Source organism: Grammomys surdaster, unplaced genomic scaffold (genome assembly GCF_004785775.1).
Source record: "Grammomys surdaster isolate TR1022 unplaced genomic scaffold, NIH_TR_1.0 98, whole genome shotgun sequence".
NCBI lineage: Eukaryota > Metazoa > Chordata > Mammalia > Rodentia > Muridae > Grammomys > Grammomys surdaster.
This window is the reverse complement of record NW_021604577.1, coordinates 13,539,807-13,554,023: the sequence shown is the minus strand read 5'-3', so window position 1 is coordinate 13,554,023 and position 14,217 is coordinate 13,539,807. Positions and strand designations below refer to the sequence as shown.

At 41.7% G+C, this 14,217-nt stretch overlaps 2 protein-coding genes across 2 annotated transcripts in view; one reads left to right on the top strand and one right to left on the bottom strand.

Annotated features, from left to right (window-relative positions):
- Positions 1–5,787, bottom strand: part of LOC114633683 — a 35,484-nt gene extending 29,697 nt beyond the window's left edge. Inside the window, exon 1 of the mRNA XM_028782288.1 lies at positions 5,666–5,787. Within this exon, the coding sequence (XP_028638121.1) occupies positions 5,666–5,762 (97 nt within the window). The 5' untranslated portion in view covers positions 5,763–5,787. The remainder of the gene's footprint in view (positions 1–5,665) is intronic.
- A 165-nt stretch (positions 5,788–5,952) lies between these two features.
- Srp54 (signal recognition particle 54) overlaps positions 5,953–14,217 on the top strand; it is a 35,332-nt gene continuing 27,067 nt past the window's right edge. Inside the window, exon 1 of the mRNA XM_028782851.1 lies at positions 5,953–6,422. The gene's annotated coding sequence lies outside the window, so the exon portion shown is untranslated. The remainder of the gene's footprint in view (positions 6,423–14,217) is intronic.

Genomic DNA, 14,217 nt, shown 5'->3' with positions numbered 1-14,217 from the left:
AGAGATGAGAAAGTAGCAACCAGGTTCCTTCAGAGAAACCTCTACAACCACCATTCTACTTAGTGACAGAAGACGGGACAAGGCAAGGATGTCCATTCTTAGTATTTTCATTCAGTGTAGTGAAGGTACTGGCTAGCAGACATAGGAAGAAAGGATGCAGTCATGCAGTTTGGGAAGAAAGAAAAGAGAAGAGGTTGGGAAAAGAAAACAGATCACAGAGGATGACATATACACTCATGAAGCACTCCATTATTTTTTGTATGGTTTTGAGTTTTGTTTTTTTCTAAGAGAAACAAAGAATATGAAGAGGGGTTGAAGGATCTGGGAGGAGTTGGCAGAAGGGGAAATCCTTATATGATCAAAATATATTGAAAGAAATTTTCAAAAAAAAAAAAAAAACATTAAAATAAGAAATCACACTTGTCCATGACATGATTATCCATGTAGAAAGTTCTAAGGTGTCTACAGGAAAATTCCTAAAACTAGTCATTTCAACAAGGTCACAGGTTACAAAATAACAAAGCACAGTCACCTTATCTTTCTTTCTTTCTTTCTTTTTTTTTTTTTTTTTTGGTTTTTCGAGACAGGGTTTCTCTGTGTAGCCCTGGCTGTCCTGGAACTCACTCTGTAGACCAGGCTGTTCTGGAACTCAGAAATCCGCCTGTCTCTGCCTCCCAAGTGCTGGGACTAAAGGCATGCGCCACCACCGTCCGGCTCACCTTATCTTTCTATGTAGAAACAGAAAATTAAAAGCACAATTTATGTGCTGGAGAGATGGCTCGGTGGCAGAGCACTGGAAGAGGCTCTAGACTCATTCCCACTACCACATGGCGGCTCGGCTCACCTCATCTGCCACTGCAGTTCATGGGATCCAACCCTCTCCTGACCTTTGCAGGCACTAGGCATATACATGGTACATATGCATACATAAATGTAAGTAAAATACTAATAAACAGAAAGCTAATAAATCTAAAAACAAAACAAAACCCTCCAACTAGGCTGGAAGACGGCTTAGTGGTTCAGAGCACTGGCTGCTCTTCTAGAGGACCTAGGACCAATTCCTAGTACCTACATTGTGGCTGTAACCCTCTTCTGGTCTCCCCAGACATCAAGCACATATGTGGTGCTGGAGACATAAAATAATAGTAACAATGATAATAATAGAATATCACATATTTTAAACCTACAATTTATAATAGCTCTAAATAAAAATAAATAGATATATTTAACAAAGTATGTTGGCCCTAAGCTGTATAATGAAAGAAATCAAAGAAAACTAATTTTAGAAAACCGTGCAAATGTATTGGAATACAATGTACCAAAACCTGCCACATTTCCTAACTAAAACACATAATGCCTAAGAAATGGAGTCACTATAGATGTCCATCAACAGATGAACAGATAAAGAACATGTGGCACATACACGCAACGGAATCCTATTTAACCATAAAGAAAAATGAAATCATGGCATTTTTGCCGGAAGATGGGTCTAGAAGTAATTGTATTGTTAGACTGTTTGCATAGCATGCATGAAGTTCTGGGTCCTACCCTCAGTCCTGCATAAACTAAGCAGGTGGAGAAGGCCTGAAACTCCAGCAGCCAGGAAGTAGAAGGAGGAGCACCAGAAGTGTAAGGCCATTCCTCAACTACTCAGGGAATTCACAGCTACTCGGGGCTACCTGAAATCTGCTAAAACAAACAAACAAACAAACAAACCAACAAGCCACGTATGTGTTGAAATGTAATTTGAACAGGTAATCAAAACGTAAACACTGAAATTGTGTGTAATTTATCACTTACCAGAATAGACAGGTAGGTATACTCATATACTTGTTTTGGTTGATAACACAGGCAGGTACAGTTGGCACATCTGTAATCTTAGTACTTTGGAGGCAGAGAGAACTTGGAGGATCTCCAGTTTAAGGCTAACCTGGGCTATATAATAAGACCTCATTTAAAAAAACCAAAACAAAATATTCCTTCAAGCTAAGTGATCTAATTTCTTAAAATATTCACGTTAATAAACATCCTTCAGAGTTGGATGTGGTGGTGAATGTCTTTAATCCCAACACTCAGGAGGCAGAGGCAGGTGGATCTCTGTGAGTTTAAGACTAGTCTGGTCTACAGAGTGAGTTCCAGGATAGCCAGGACTACATATAGAAACCCTGTCTCAAAAAATCAAAACCAACCAACCAACCAATGTTCTTCAGAAACGCAAGTTGCTTTGTAATAAGCTACACAAACGTCCAGAGTAGAAGGGTGGTGTGTGTGTGTGTGGGGGGGGGGGGGGGGAGATGGGCGACCTAGATCACTTGGGATCTTATGCTGCTGCTGCTTCTGCTGCTGCTGCTGCTGCAGCAGAGGATCTGAGTTTGCTACCCGGCACTCACACCAGGACGCTCACAACTGCCTGTACCTCCATCTCCAAAAGGTTCAACACCCTTTTCTGGGCCCTGCAGCACCTGCACACCTGGCCTTCACTTACACAGACACATAAATAAAAACAAATCTTTACAAAGCAGAAATGTTACCAGTGAGATGGCCCAGCGTGCAGACCCTTGCTCCTCAGCCTGACACTGTGAGTGTGACACCAGGAATGTAGTGTAGACGGACAGACCCAATTCCCCCAAGTACTTCTGATTTTCACATGCACATCATGGCAAGCTCTTCCTACCCACAGTACACACACAAAATAAAATTCAAAAATAAAAGTAAAAATATACTTTTTATTACTCAGTAGTATTAGAACTACTCTTTAACTAAATTAACATCTGGAACAGACTTTAAAGTCAACCCAATTGTGAACAATGGAGGCTCAACTGATGCTTCAAATCTGGGGACTTTTACAAATAATTCAATAAGGGTGAGGGGGAAGTTATTTTAGTAACTGTGCAAGTGCCAGAAAAGGCAGCAGTACATTGGTGTGTTTCATGTACGCACACACGTGGATTCAGAGGAGAATCTATGTCCCTCCTCCTTAGCTGCCTTCGCATCGTTTTTAAGACAGGGTCTCTTACTGGGACTGAAATCACCAAATTAGGGTAAGCTGGCTGAGGAGGCCCAGGGATCAGTATGTCTGCCTCACCAGAGCTGGGATTCTGTGTGCTAGGGTTACATGTGCTGTGCCCCACTTTTTGTACTAATACACAGGATATTACTTTTTGTACTAACACACAGGATATTACAAGGCAGCAGCAGGATCACACCTGTAATCCAGCAGTACAGAGGCAGTGAGAAGTAGGGTGGAACTCTGACCCTCATGGTTGTGTACCAAGCACTCTGCTGTTGGGAGCACAAAGATCCTCGCACTCATAAAAGCACTAAAGAAACCAGTAATGCTTAACACACAAAGTTGTCTTTCTAAGGGAAAAATGTCTAACACATTTTCTGCCCAGATGGCTGGGACTGGAGATGGTTAATAGCCTGGGTCAGCAGCTTTCAACCTGTGCATCATGATCCTATGGGGGCTGAATGACCCTTTCATAGGGGTCGCATATCAGATATTTACATTATGACTCATAACTAGTAAAATTATAGTTGTGAAGCAGGAAGGAAAATAATTTTATGGATGGGGGTCAGCACAACATGAAAAACTGTATTAAAGGGTGGCAGCATTAGGAAGGTTGAAAACCCCTGGCCTAGGTGATCCTGGTACTCTCTGTAGGGCCAGGACATACCAAGCTCCCACAAGCCGGACCATGACCTACCTCTGTGCTTTCTGTATGACGGAGACCACAGCAGATCTTCCCTTAGGACCTTAAGGTAATATATATAGCCTATCTCTGGAACCCATCTTCATGTAAGAAGTGACAATTACTTTAAGAAGAGTTTCAATATAATTAAACCCTCTCAGTTCTGGTATTTGCAGAGACCCCTTACACTTTACTGTTTCCCCAGCCCAGAACAGATTTTTCGTTGTGAGCCTGAACCTTTAACTGATAAGCCATCTCTCCAGTTCCAATACTGCGTTTTAGTAGTCAATAATGCTTTTGGAATAAATGACCTGATATTGAGGTATGTAGAAAAATTAGAAGGAAGTTGGTACTATTACAAAAAACTAGGTTAGTTGGGTAGATAGGTAAGTTAAGGCTTAATGGAGTGATAGACAACATGTTTATAGTGACAACATAGCTTTAAAAAAAACCTTATGTTAGAGATGGGTCATCAGTTAAGAGTACTGACTGCTCTTCCAGGGGTCCTGAGTTCAATACCTAGCAAACACACAGTGGCTCACAACCGTCTGTAATGAGATCCAATGCCTTCTGATGTGTCTGAAGACAGCTACAGCATACTCATATACATAAAATAACAAACAAAACCCCTTACTTTGCAAATTCCTTTCTTGAAACTGTTAGTATAAGTCTGAACCCGGTGACGTCATATTCAGGGGCCTGCGACTCCTACGTTGCTGGGACAACCACTCCCAGAATTCACCTACCTGGCTCACCTACACCTGGGAAATTACACACGTCATCACCCACTTAAATAGTTGGGACCACCCCCAACCTCTCTCTCTCTTCCTCTTCTCTTCACTCGCCATCTTCCCGTTCCTCTCTCCCACTCCCTTCCCCAAATAAACCCCTTCCCTTGGAACCGGATCGGATCGGCTTTGGTGTTGTCTGTCCAAACTGCGCTCGAATCCTAACAGAAACACTCTTCTTGTATGTGTGTATAACCATGGAGTGGTGTCTCTGGTTTCCTACATTTCCAAGATACACTTTGCTATCAGATGCCTCAAGCCAACTTTAGTTTGGTGCCTCACTTAAAATAATCTCTCAAAACGTTTAACAATTCTCTAAGGACACCAAGAATATTTTCCCTAACAGGTCAAAGGTTGAAGAGCTAAAACTGGAAGTTGGAGTTGAGGGTGCAGCTCAGTAGGCAGAGCTCAGGGCTGAGTGGGATCTTCGGCATCAGTACAGGTGAGACGGATGAAGGAGGATCAGGGTTCTAAGTCAGCCAACGGTAAGTCTGAGATCTAGCAGGACTACATGAGACCTTGTCTCAAAAATACATTGGAGGTCATATCAAATAAGAATACTTTAAGGATCAGAATGAAAGAAACGTTGGGGATTAATGTTTTTCAGGATAGCATACATTGGTATAGTTCTCAAAAAGGGTAAAGTATATAAATAAAACAGTGCTTTCGCTAGGCTTTACTTTGCTAGAGAAGAAAGGTTTTATCCACTAACTAGACAGAATCACCTCATTTCCTCGATTCTAATTTGTGACTTTTCATATTTACTATTAACAGTTTAAAAGAAGTTTTTTTCTTCCCCATACCCCTGGAAGATTATTAAATGGTCTATTTAACCATGAATAAAATAAATGTACTAGATATATGTGATTTTCTTTGCCTTGAGGATAACTTCACAGCCTAAAACCTATCTTGCACAGAGCTTTTCCAAGTAGTATCTACCTGTACGAGTAACTGAACAAAGAGGTTCTAGAAGCTTGCCCAAAGTCAGTATCGGAATCACAAACCACCTGAAGTGGGTTCTCTCAGGCATCCAATCCTAAAATGCACTCCGATGTCTAAGTGTGGGGAATGCAGCGATCAAGAGCTGCCTAGCAACCCGGTGCCTAGCTCCGCCCCTCCCTGGTACCCAAAGACTAAATCCAACAGCCAACCACCAACTGCCGGACTCTAGCCATGACTGCTTACGGGTCGTCCTCATCCAGTGGAGCAGTGCCGGGACATCTGCGGGAGCCGTAGTTCTGAGCAGCTGAAGCACAGCTCGCCGAGCAGACCAAAAGTCCATGGCGAAGACAGCCAAGACAGGAGCAGGTTCTCACTGAGCACGCGCAGCCAGACACGCGCACGCCGCGACCCCGCCCTCCGCGGACCCTCCAGTCACTAAAGCCGAAACGCTAAGCTCCGCCCTTTCGGGATCCCGCCTCTGGCGGCTGCCGAAGCCCTAAGCCTCGTCCCCTCGATGAGTCCTGCACTCTCTCGTCTAGTCACTTTTCCTTAAATCCTGCCTTTTCCTCGAGATTGCACCCGGAGAGGCCCTGTTTCGCTGCTAGCTTGCCGCCGCAGTGACGTACAGGTAGAACACTAAGGTCAAAGGTCAGCTCAAGCAAAGAAACACCCCTTCAACCTTTAGCAGAAGAGAGCCGTAGAAACGGGGCTTTGTGCCCCGGAAGCGGAAGTGCATTTTCACGAAGGGCTGAACTACGCTGAGTGATGACGTCTCCTCATTGGGCGGAAGGTTCGGTGGCAGTCGTCGGTATTCCAGCTGGTGGGAGTTGGCTTCACTGTGCTGGGCGCTGGGCCCCTAGTTTCTGTAGCTGGGAAGTTGGGCTGCAAGGTCGCCCCTGTCCTTCTGCTTCCAGTGTTCCTGGGTTTCCTTCTGCGGCGTGGGGCCTCGCCAAGGACTCGCCGGCCCTGTGGGGCCACAGCTTTAGCGGTGCCTTTTGCGGTGAGTGTGGGTTCTCTGCGCTGCCGAGAAGGTAGGGTGGGGGAGCACAGCCAGACCCCTAGTTAGAGCGACGCTTCTTCGGGAGTCTTCCCCGTCGCCACAGGCTGTGATCGCCGAGGCTGAGGTGCACGGACATTTTTTGTCTTGTCCTCTTTCTCAAGTTTTACTAAACTATTCGCTGTTACCCTTTTAATTTGTCTTCAGATTTACCCGAGCCAAATAAGAAGTAAGCATTTGTAGGCTTGGCTTATGGAAAGCGTTCCTGAACAAATATTTAGATAAAGCTACTTGCCCAAAGCCTTTTGACATATACCAGGTTTTATGTTCCTATCTTTTACTGTTTTATTAGCGTATTTGGTTAGCATATTGTTCTTTATGTAGTAGAATGAATAAGAACTTTTAGTTCAGCGACAATGATAAGATGTGCTGAGGACTTTTATCAGTCGATGCTACTGGCCATGCATTTTTTAAAAAACTTTATTAATCAGCTTTTCTGTTACCAGTCTTCACTTAGTTGTTAGATAAATGAATTTGAACAAAATGTTTATGAGGCGTCCTTTCTTTGTTTTTTCTTTCTAAGCTGAAGAGATAAAGTAATGAAGTACACTACTCCTAACATGGGAATTCTAGCAGTACAGAGGATGAAAAAGTCCATAAATATATATTATAGACCGACTCTAGTTAGGCCAAGAGAGACACGGGACAGTGATGACAGTTAATGTGCCCCTTAAGAGATTTGTCTGAGTCATTTGCTTTTGAAGACTAGCCTCAATTTCCTAATAGGCTTACAAGGGTAGAAGAGGGTTAAGTATAGTAGTGTAGTTCCTATGACATAGCTGTAAAGGTGCAGAAGAGGAAGGTGACATTTCCATCAAACCTTTCTACCTCGACTTTTTGATATGACAGATTTAGTATTTTTCTGATTTAATAAAGAAAGTCTGTTATACAGGGAGTACTCCTGTAGCTATCTGTGTCTGTTACTTGAATGATAGCTTTTCTTTCTTTTAAAGATAGGCTTTTTTTCCCCCATGTGCTTTTGGAGGCAAAGATGACCAGTAAAACTTACAGTCCTTTGGGATACTTTTAGTCGTGGTTGATTTGCTCTTTCCTTTGCCGAGTGTTGGTAGAGTACAGGATCTTCCGTAGACTCACCTTGAGAATTCTCCGAGTGTGGCTTCCGTACATCATTTCGTATGCCAACCATTTGCATGCACTTTTTTCTGGCCTTCATTTCGAGAGTTGTGCACTTTCTGCAGTAAATATACTGCTTCCAGCTCCTGTTTCCCGCTAGGATCTGTGGTGTGTATGTGGAAGCATATAGAAGTGTGTGTTTTTGAGTTTTGACCCTTATTTGTTGAGTGTTATGTGTATGTTCAATTTTTAAAAAGACTTAAGCCACATGTGCTTAGTTAGCTACTTTTAAGTCTGGATAGGAAAATGACTTGAGCACAGGAATTGGAGGTGAGCCTGGGCATCATTATCAATACCCCATCCCTAAAGTACACAACGAAGTCGTATAATGAAAGGAACACTTATCTACACATTTATCAAAGTAACTTTTATTCCACTGAAGTGATTGTCATTGAGGATGCTTACTGCCACTGTTTACTGGAAGCTTCCAGCCACTGTACAATCTTATCTAGGCCTGGAGTGTTTTCAGTTTTAGAGACTTAACTGCTGAATAAGCTCACCTCTTCCTAATTCTTTCTGATTTCTGGCTGGATGGTCAACTCAGCTGCTCTGGCTCAAAACTCCTCTCCACGTTGACTGATTGAATCTGACTTTCTCTCTCTCTGCCTCTCCTGAATTGTTCTACGTTGCCTCAAACTAACTCTGGCAATCCATTCTGTTCTTCCGGCTCCTTCTCATTCTCTCGTTCATCCTGTCTTCATCTATGTCTAGCTGGTTCTCTCTCTGCAACCTGTCTGGAAAACTTCTTGTAAACTTTTGTAGACTTCTGACTCTTGGGTTTTTCTCCATTTGGTGCAGTTGCTGTTGTTTCTAAAGGTTTTATTATAGTCTATATATTTGGAGATAGATAGATAGATAAGATAGATAGAGATAGAATTTTTGTTTTCCTTTTTGAGACAAGATCTAACTATGTTGGCTTAGCTGACCTTGAAGCCATAGTTTTAGGTAATCCTGACTCAACTCTCCAAATAAAAAGTACCTATAATGGTCCTCTGCCTAAGATTTTTTTTTTAAAGATTTATTTCATTTATTTCATGTATATGAGTACACTGTAGCTGTCTTCAGACACACTAGAAGTGGACATTGGATTCCATTACAGATGGTTGTGAGCCACCATGTGGTTGCTGGGAATTGAACTCAGGACCTCTGGAAGAACAGTCAGTGCTCTTAACCTCTGAGCCATCTCTCCAGCCCCCAAGCCTAAGATATTTTTAAAAGTTGAGGACAGATTTTCTTTCCTTTGATTTGAGGGATACTGCTGAGTGCAGTGATTATTAGACCTGGCTGTTTACCAGGGTCTATCATGACTTCCTTTGCGTGTCTAATCAAGAGTCCCTTTTGAGCTGATAGGCTTTAAATGTGACTAGTGCAGCAGGGCTCGGGCTCGGGCTTGGGCCTCCTCACACTTTTCCCATCTGTCCCCTTGATGCTCTTATCATTTTCAAAAGCAACTCTTTCCAAGGAGTCTTTTTGTTTTTTGTTTTCATTTTTCCTCTTAGCAAGATTTTGTATAAAGATTCTTTTTATGACTAACCCAACAGCCAAAAAGAATCTTGTATCATTTGTTTTCATTTTCTTTTTTTGAAACAAGATTTCACTGCATGGCCTTGTCTGACCTAGAACTTGCTCTGTAAACCAGACTGGCCTGTAACTGGAATAGATCTTCCTGCCTCTGCCTCCCAAGTGCTGGGATTAAAGGCATGTGCCACCACTGCTGGGTGCCGAAGAGTATCTTTAAAAAGATTCCTTGTAGGGTTTTTTTTTTCCTTTCTTCTTTTCTTTACCTCTCCCCTTCCGTTCTTTCCTTCCCTCCCTCCCTGTCTCTCTTTCCTCCCTTCTTTCCAGGCTGGACAGCATGGGACTTGCTACATAGACCATGCTAGCCCTGGGTCACAGAGCTCCAGGAGTCTGTTCCTTCTGTGTGCTAAGCTGTGCACTGCTGTACCCCACCTTCTTGCTTTTTTAGTTACTATTCTTACTGCTTATTGGGGACAGTGTTGGGGAGGGAGTGGGATGTGTATATGTGTGTGCATGTGTGTGCCAGAGGAGAAAGTTGGATGTCTTCTTCTATCCCTCTTGAAACAGGGTCTTTTTTTTTTTTTAATTGTAAAATCTTTTTCTGTTTATTTATTTTTTGAGATTTTAATATAATTACATCATTTTTCCCCTTCCTTTCCTCCCAACAAGCCCTCCTTTATACGCCTAACTCGCTTTTGTTTCATGGCCTCTTTTTCATTAATTGTTGTTACATACATATATGTTTATGCATATATTCCTAAATACATAAATATACCTTGTCTAGTCTATATATTACTAGTATAGGTCTTCATGGCTGACCATTTGCTATCAGATAATCAGTTGGTGTGCTCCCATGAGGAAGGCAATTTCTCCTGCTCTTAGTTGTTTGGACTTCCTTGGGTAAAGTTGAGGCCACCTGAAGAGTTGTTGGTTACTGCATGGTGTTTGTGCCACTATTGTACCCCTAGGGTTATTGTGCCATGCCACTTGTTGTGGTTTATAGCTGTCATAGCTGGTAGGACTGTTGGTTGCTTCCCTCCTTTTGAAGCTTCCTTTCATGGTACCTTCTGGTACCAAGGAAGCTAGTCCTCAGGGAGAGGCTTTCTGGTCAGTTCCAGCTCAGAGAGAGGCCTTTAGGCTCTGTCTAAAATACATGGTGTCTTCATTAATAGGGACTTGCCTTCCACCTCTGTTGGGGGGAAGGCCAACCAAGGGCAGTAACAGTAGTCTACTCAGCAGCCCTGACAAACAACTCAAAAGAGGGCTTTTCATGGTTGGCGTTGGAAGTTCTGTTAGGTGGACATTGGTTTTTGGAGGGAATATTGTTGGCTCTGATTTAAAAAAATTCATTTAAACTACATATGTATTTATCTATATACAGACCTAAGTGTATTTTAGTTTTGTTGTTTTTTTATAGGTTCTCTTAGACATTGAACCATTTCCCCAGGCACCTCACACAGTCATTTAAGATTGTGTTTATTTTCAGAGCAAACATGGATTTATTAAGAAGTAGTGAGGGAAACTCCCGAGGATAGGCGAGGTCCTAACGGTTCCTTTTCTTTTAAAATAGCTTGTTCTATAGCCAGGGTTGGCCTTAAACTCAGGACCCTCTGCCTCAGGTATGCATTACCATGCCTCGCCTAATAGAAGTTCTCTCTACCCTTCCTTCCATTAGACTGTGAAGTGGGGGCTGGAGAGATAGCTCAGTTGGTAAAGTACTAAGTCTAAACCCTTTTTTCAGTTTTTAAATCTTTTGGTAAAATTATAGCCAAGAATCAAGAATGATGGAGATTTTGTATTAATTTTTATGCCCACCAGAATATTCTGATTTATTGACGTTGCCTCAGGGAGCCTGGAAGATGCTCAGTGAATTTGATTCCAGGAACCCACCTAAAACAGCCAATCTTTGGTTGCAAATCCATGGAATCTCAGCACTGCAGATATAGAACCAGGCAGAACTGTGGGGCTTCCAGCCAGCTTATCCTACTTGGCTGTGCCAGGTCAGCGCTCTCGCTGAGAATGAGAAATGAGAAAGTGGCTAGCTCCTGAGCAATGACGTTTGAGGCGCCTCTGCTCTCTACATGGATGCTCACAGATGCTCAGATTGAATGCATGCACCACCTGCCTGCTTACAATGTTAGTTTTAATGTTAGGATTTGAGACTTTGAAAAACTAGTTAGGAGGCAGGCACACACCTGTACTTAAGAGATAGAGGCATGAGGATTGTTCCAAGTTCCAGGCCATCCTTGTCTATAGTAAGAGTCTGTCTCAAACAAGCCAAAATGAGGAATTTATGGTGGTATGACATGAACAAGAGAGCTTCGTCTGTATTTATCTAATGTTAAATTATTGACTAGGAATGAAAATGCTTATGCTGACACAGTTCATGAAGCATATAGTAGGTACTTACTTAATGACTAGATGAATGAGTACAAATAACTACTATTTGTAAATAGCTAGCTGAACTACTAGTTTATGTACTAATAGCATAGGCGCTGTCTTTCACAAAGAAGCACCTTAGAAAATAATTTTCTTCTTGGTGTAAAAAAAAAAAAAAATATGCCGACCAGTGGTGGTAACTTAGAGCTTCTGTTGCTGTGAAGGGACATCATGACCACAGCAACTCTTATAAAGGACAACATTTAATTGGGGCTGGCTTACGGTTCAGAAGCTTAGCTGTGCTTCTGCTTCTTTTCATTTTATTATTTTTCAGAAGCAGTGGTCTCTACATGTGACTGGCTTGAAATTTGCTAGTGCCTAGGCTGGCCTGAAATTCATGATTCTTCTGAAGTCTAGATTTGTATAAAGAAAAATATTTTTAAAGTGTGCTGCTAAAAGTACTTAGGTAAGCTGGGCACGTTGTTCAATTAGTAGCTTGAGTAACTAGGCTGTGGGGGAAACCCTGAGTTCAGTTTCTAGCACCATGTAATCTTTGTTCTTGGGAGGCATATCCGAAGTTTAAGGTCATCCTCGGAGGTTTAATGAGCTCAAGGTCAGCCATACAGGACACCTACCTTATAATAAATAAATGGTTAACATTTTTATAGAAAGAAAAATACGTATACAAGGAAAGGCATGTTGAAAAATGCCATATTTGTTTTTTAGTTTAAAAAGAGCCACAACTGGTTGGTATATGCCTTAAATCATAGCCAGATCTATGTAGAAAGACTGTCTCTAAAAGAAACAAACAAAAAAAGAGTCACAGTATGGGGAATTATTTTGTTTTCTTTTTCTTTTCTTAAATAGAGCCCTGCCTTTCCTAGAATTGGCCTGTAGACCAGGCTGGCCTTGAACTTGCAGATATCCAACTATCCTGCTTCCCAAGCACTAGGATTAAGGGTATGCACCACTATGTCCAACTAGAGTCATTACAAAACTTTTTTATTTTATGTGTACGCGAGTGTTGTGCTTGCATGTATGTATGTGCTCCATTTGTGTGCCTGGTCCTTGCAGAAGCTAAAAGATGATATGGACCCCTGGGAATTGGAATTGTAAACCGCCATGTGAGTGCTGGGAATTGAACCCAGATCCTCTGGAAGAACAAGTGATGTTAATCAGTGAGCCATCTCTCCAGCCCTCTAACATTCATCTTTAAGGATTAACTGGTATAAGTTAAAGTGAAGTCTGACCTGTTGATGATGTCATTGTGTTGTCATAGATCATTGTGTTGTCATAGATAGGACTGAATAACTCCTATAACAGTGATAAAAGATGAATGGAAACATCCTTCCTCTTCCATCAAAGTAATTACTTCATTGATTTAGCAGATTGGATATGGGATAAGAAAATACATCTTGAATCTTTTCAATGAAGTAGTTGCTCTTTTAGGTTAAGCAATCATGTAACTATTTGAAATAAAACAATCTTTGCTTAAGGTAAACAACCTTTTCTCATTTTCATCATGTCAGCAATAATTTAAAAATTTTCATTTCATTTCATTTTTAATATTTTTTTGGAGACAGGGTCTCACTGTGTCACCTTGGCTGACCTCCAGCTCAGAGAGCTCTATTTACCTCTGTCTCCTGTGTGCTGGTGTGCTGGATTAAAGGCTTGTGCCACCGTATCCAGCTTTAATTTTTTCAATTAATTAATTATTCTTAAAATGTAGACAGTGTTTTACTATCTAGACCTGGCTGGCCTAGAACTTACTACAGGCTGGTCTGGAAATAATGCATGGAGATCCTCCTCTGTCTCCCAAGTGTTGGGTTTAAAGGTGTGTATCGCCACACCTGAAAATAATTAACTTCTACATTACTAAATTTTGCTTGAGTTTGAATGTAATATTTAACTAACTACTCAGCCTGAGAAACCTTTTTTCTATTAGACCCTAAAGTTTATTTTCCCTTTCTACAACCTTTAACGCCCCTTAAGCTCAGTCCCTTAAGTCTCCCTGTGGCAAATATCTTAGCTATTTTCTCAGTTTTCCTTTTCAATTAATTTTTAGATTTCATTTTTTATGTTTATGGAATTTTTTTGCCTACATGTATGCCTGTGTACCACATACATGCCTGGTGCCAGAGGATACAAGAAGAGGGTACCAAATTCCCAAGAACTGGAGTTACAGGCACTTGTGAGCTGCCATGTTGGTGCTGGGAATTAAACCTGGGTCGTCTGGAAGTCAGTGCTCTTACTTACTGAGCCAAAAATAAAAATGTGCCTGTTATTTCAGAACCAGAGTTTGATAAAGCCCATCCTGTTTAGCTTAGCCTAGTTTTGTTTTTCTTCTCTGACTTTTATAGAAACCAAGAGTCGACTGTGACCCCTTATACTTCACTAGTCATTGGCAAGGTTCTCCAAAGAAACAAACCAATTTATTTTATTACTATTATTATTGTTATTATTTAGTTGTGTGTCTGTGTATCTGTGTGTCTGTCTATCTGTGTGTGTAGGAATTGGCTTAGACAATTATCGAGGCCAGCGAGCCTGTAGATCGATAGGCAGCAGTTGTTGGCAAGTGGGAGGGCTAATGCTATAGTGCAGTCCAGAGTCTAACGGACAGACTGAAGACCAGAGGCACAGGAGATGATTTTCTTTTTTTCCTGTCTCTCTCTGTCTGTCTCTGTCTGTCTGTCTCTCTCTCTCTCTC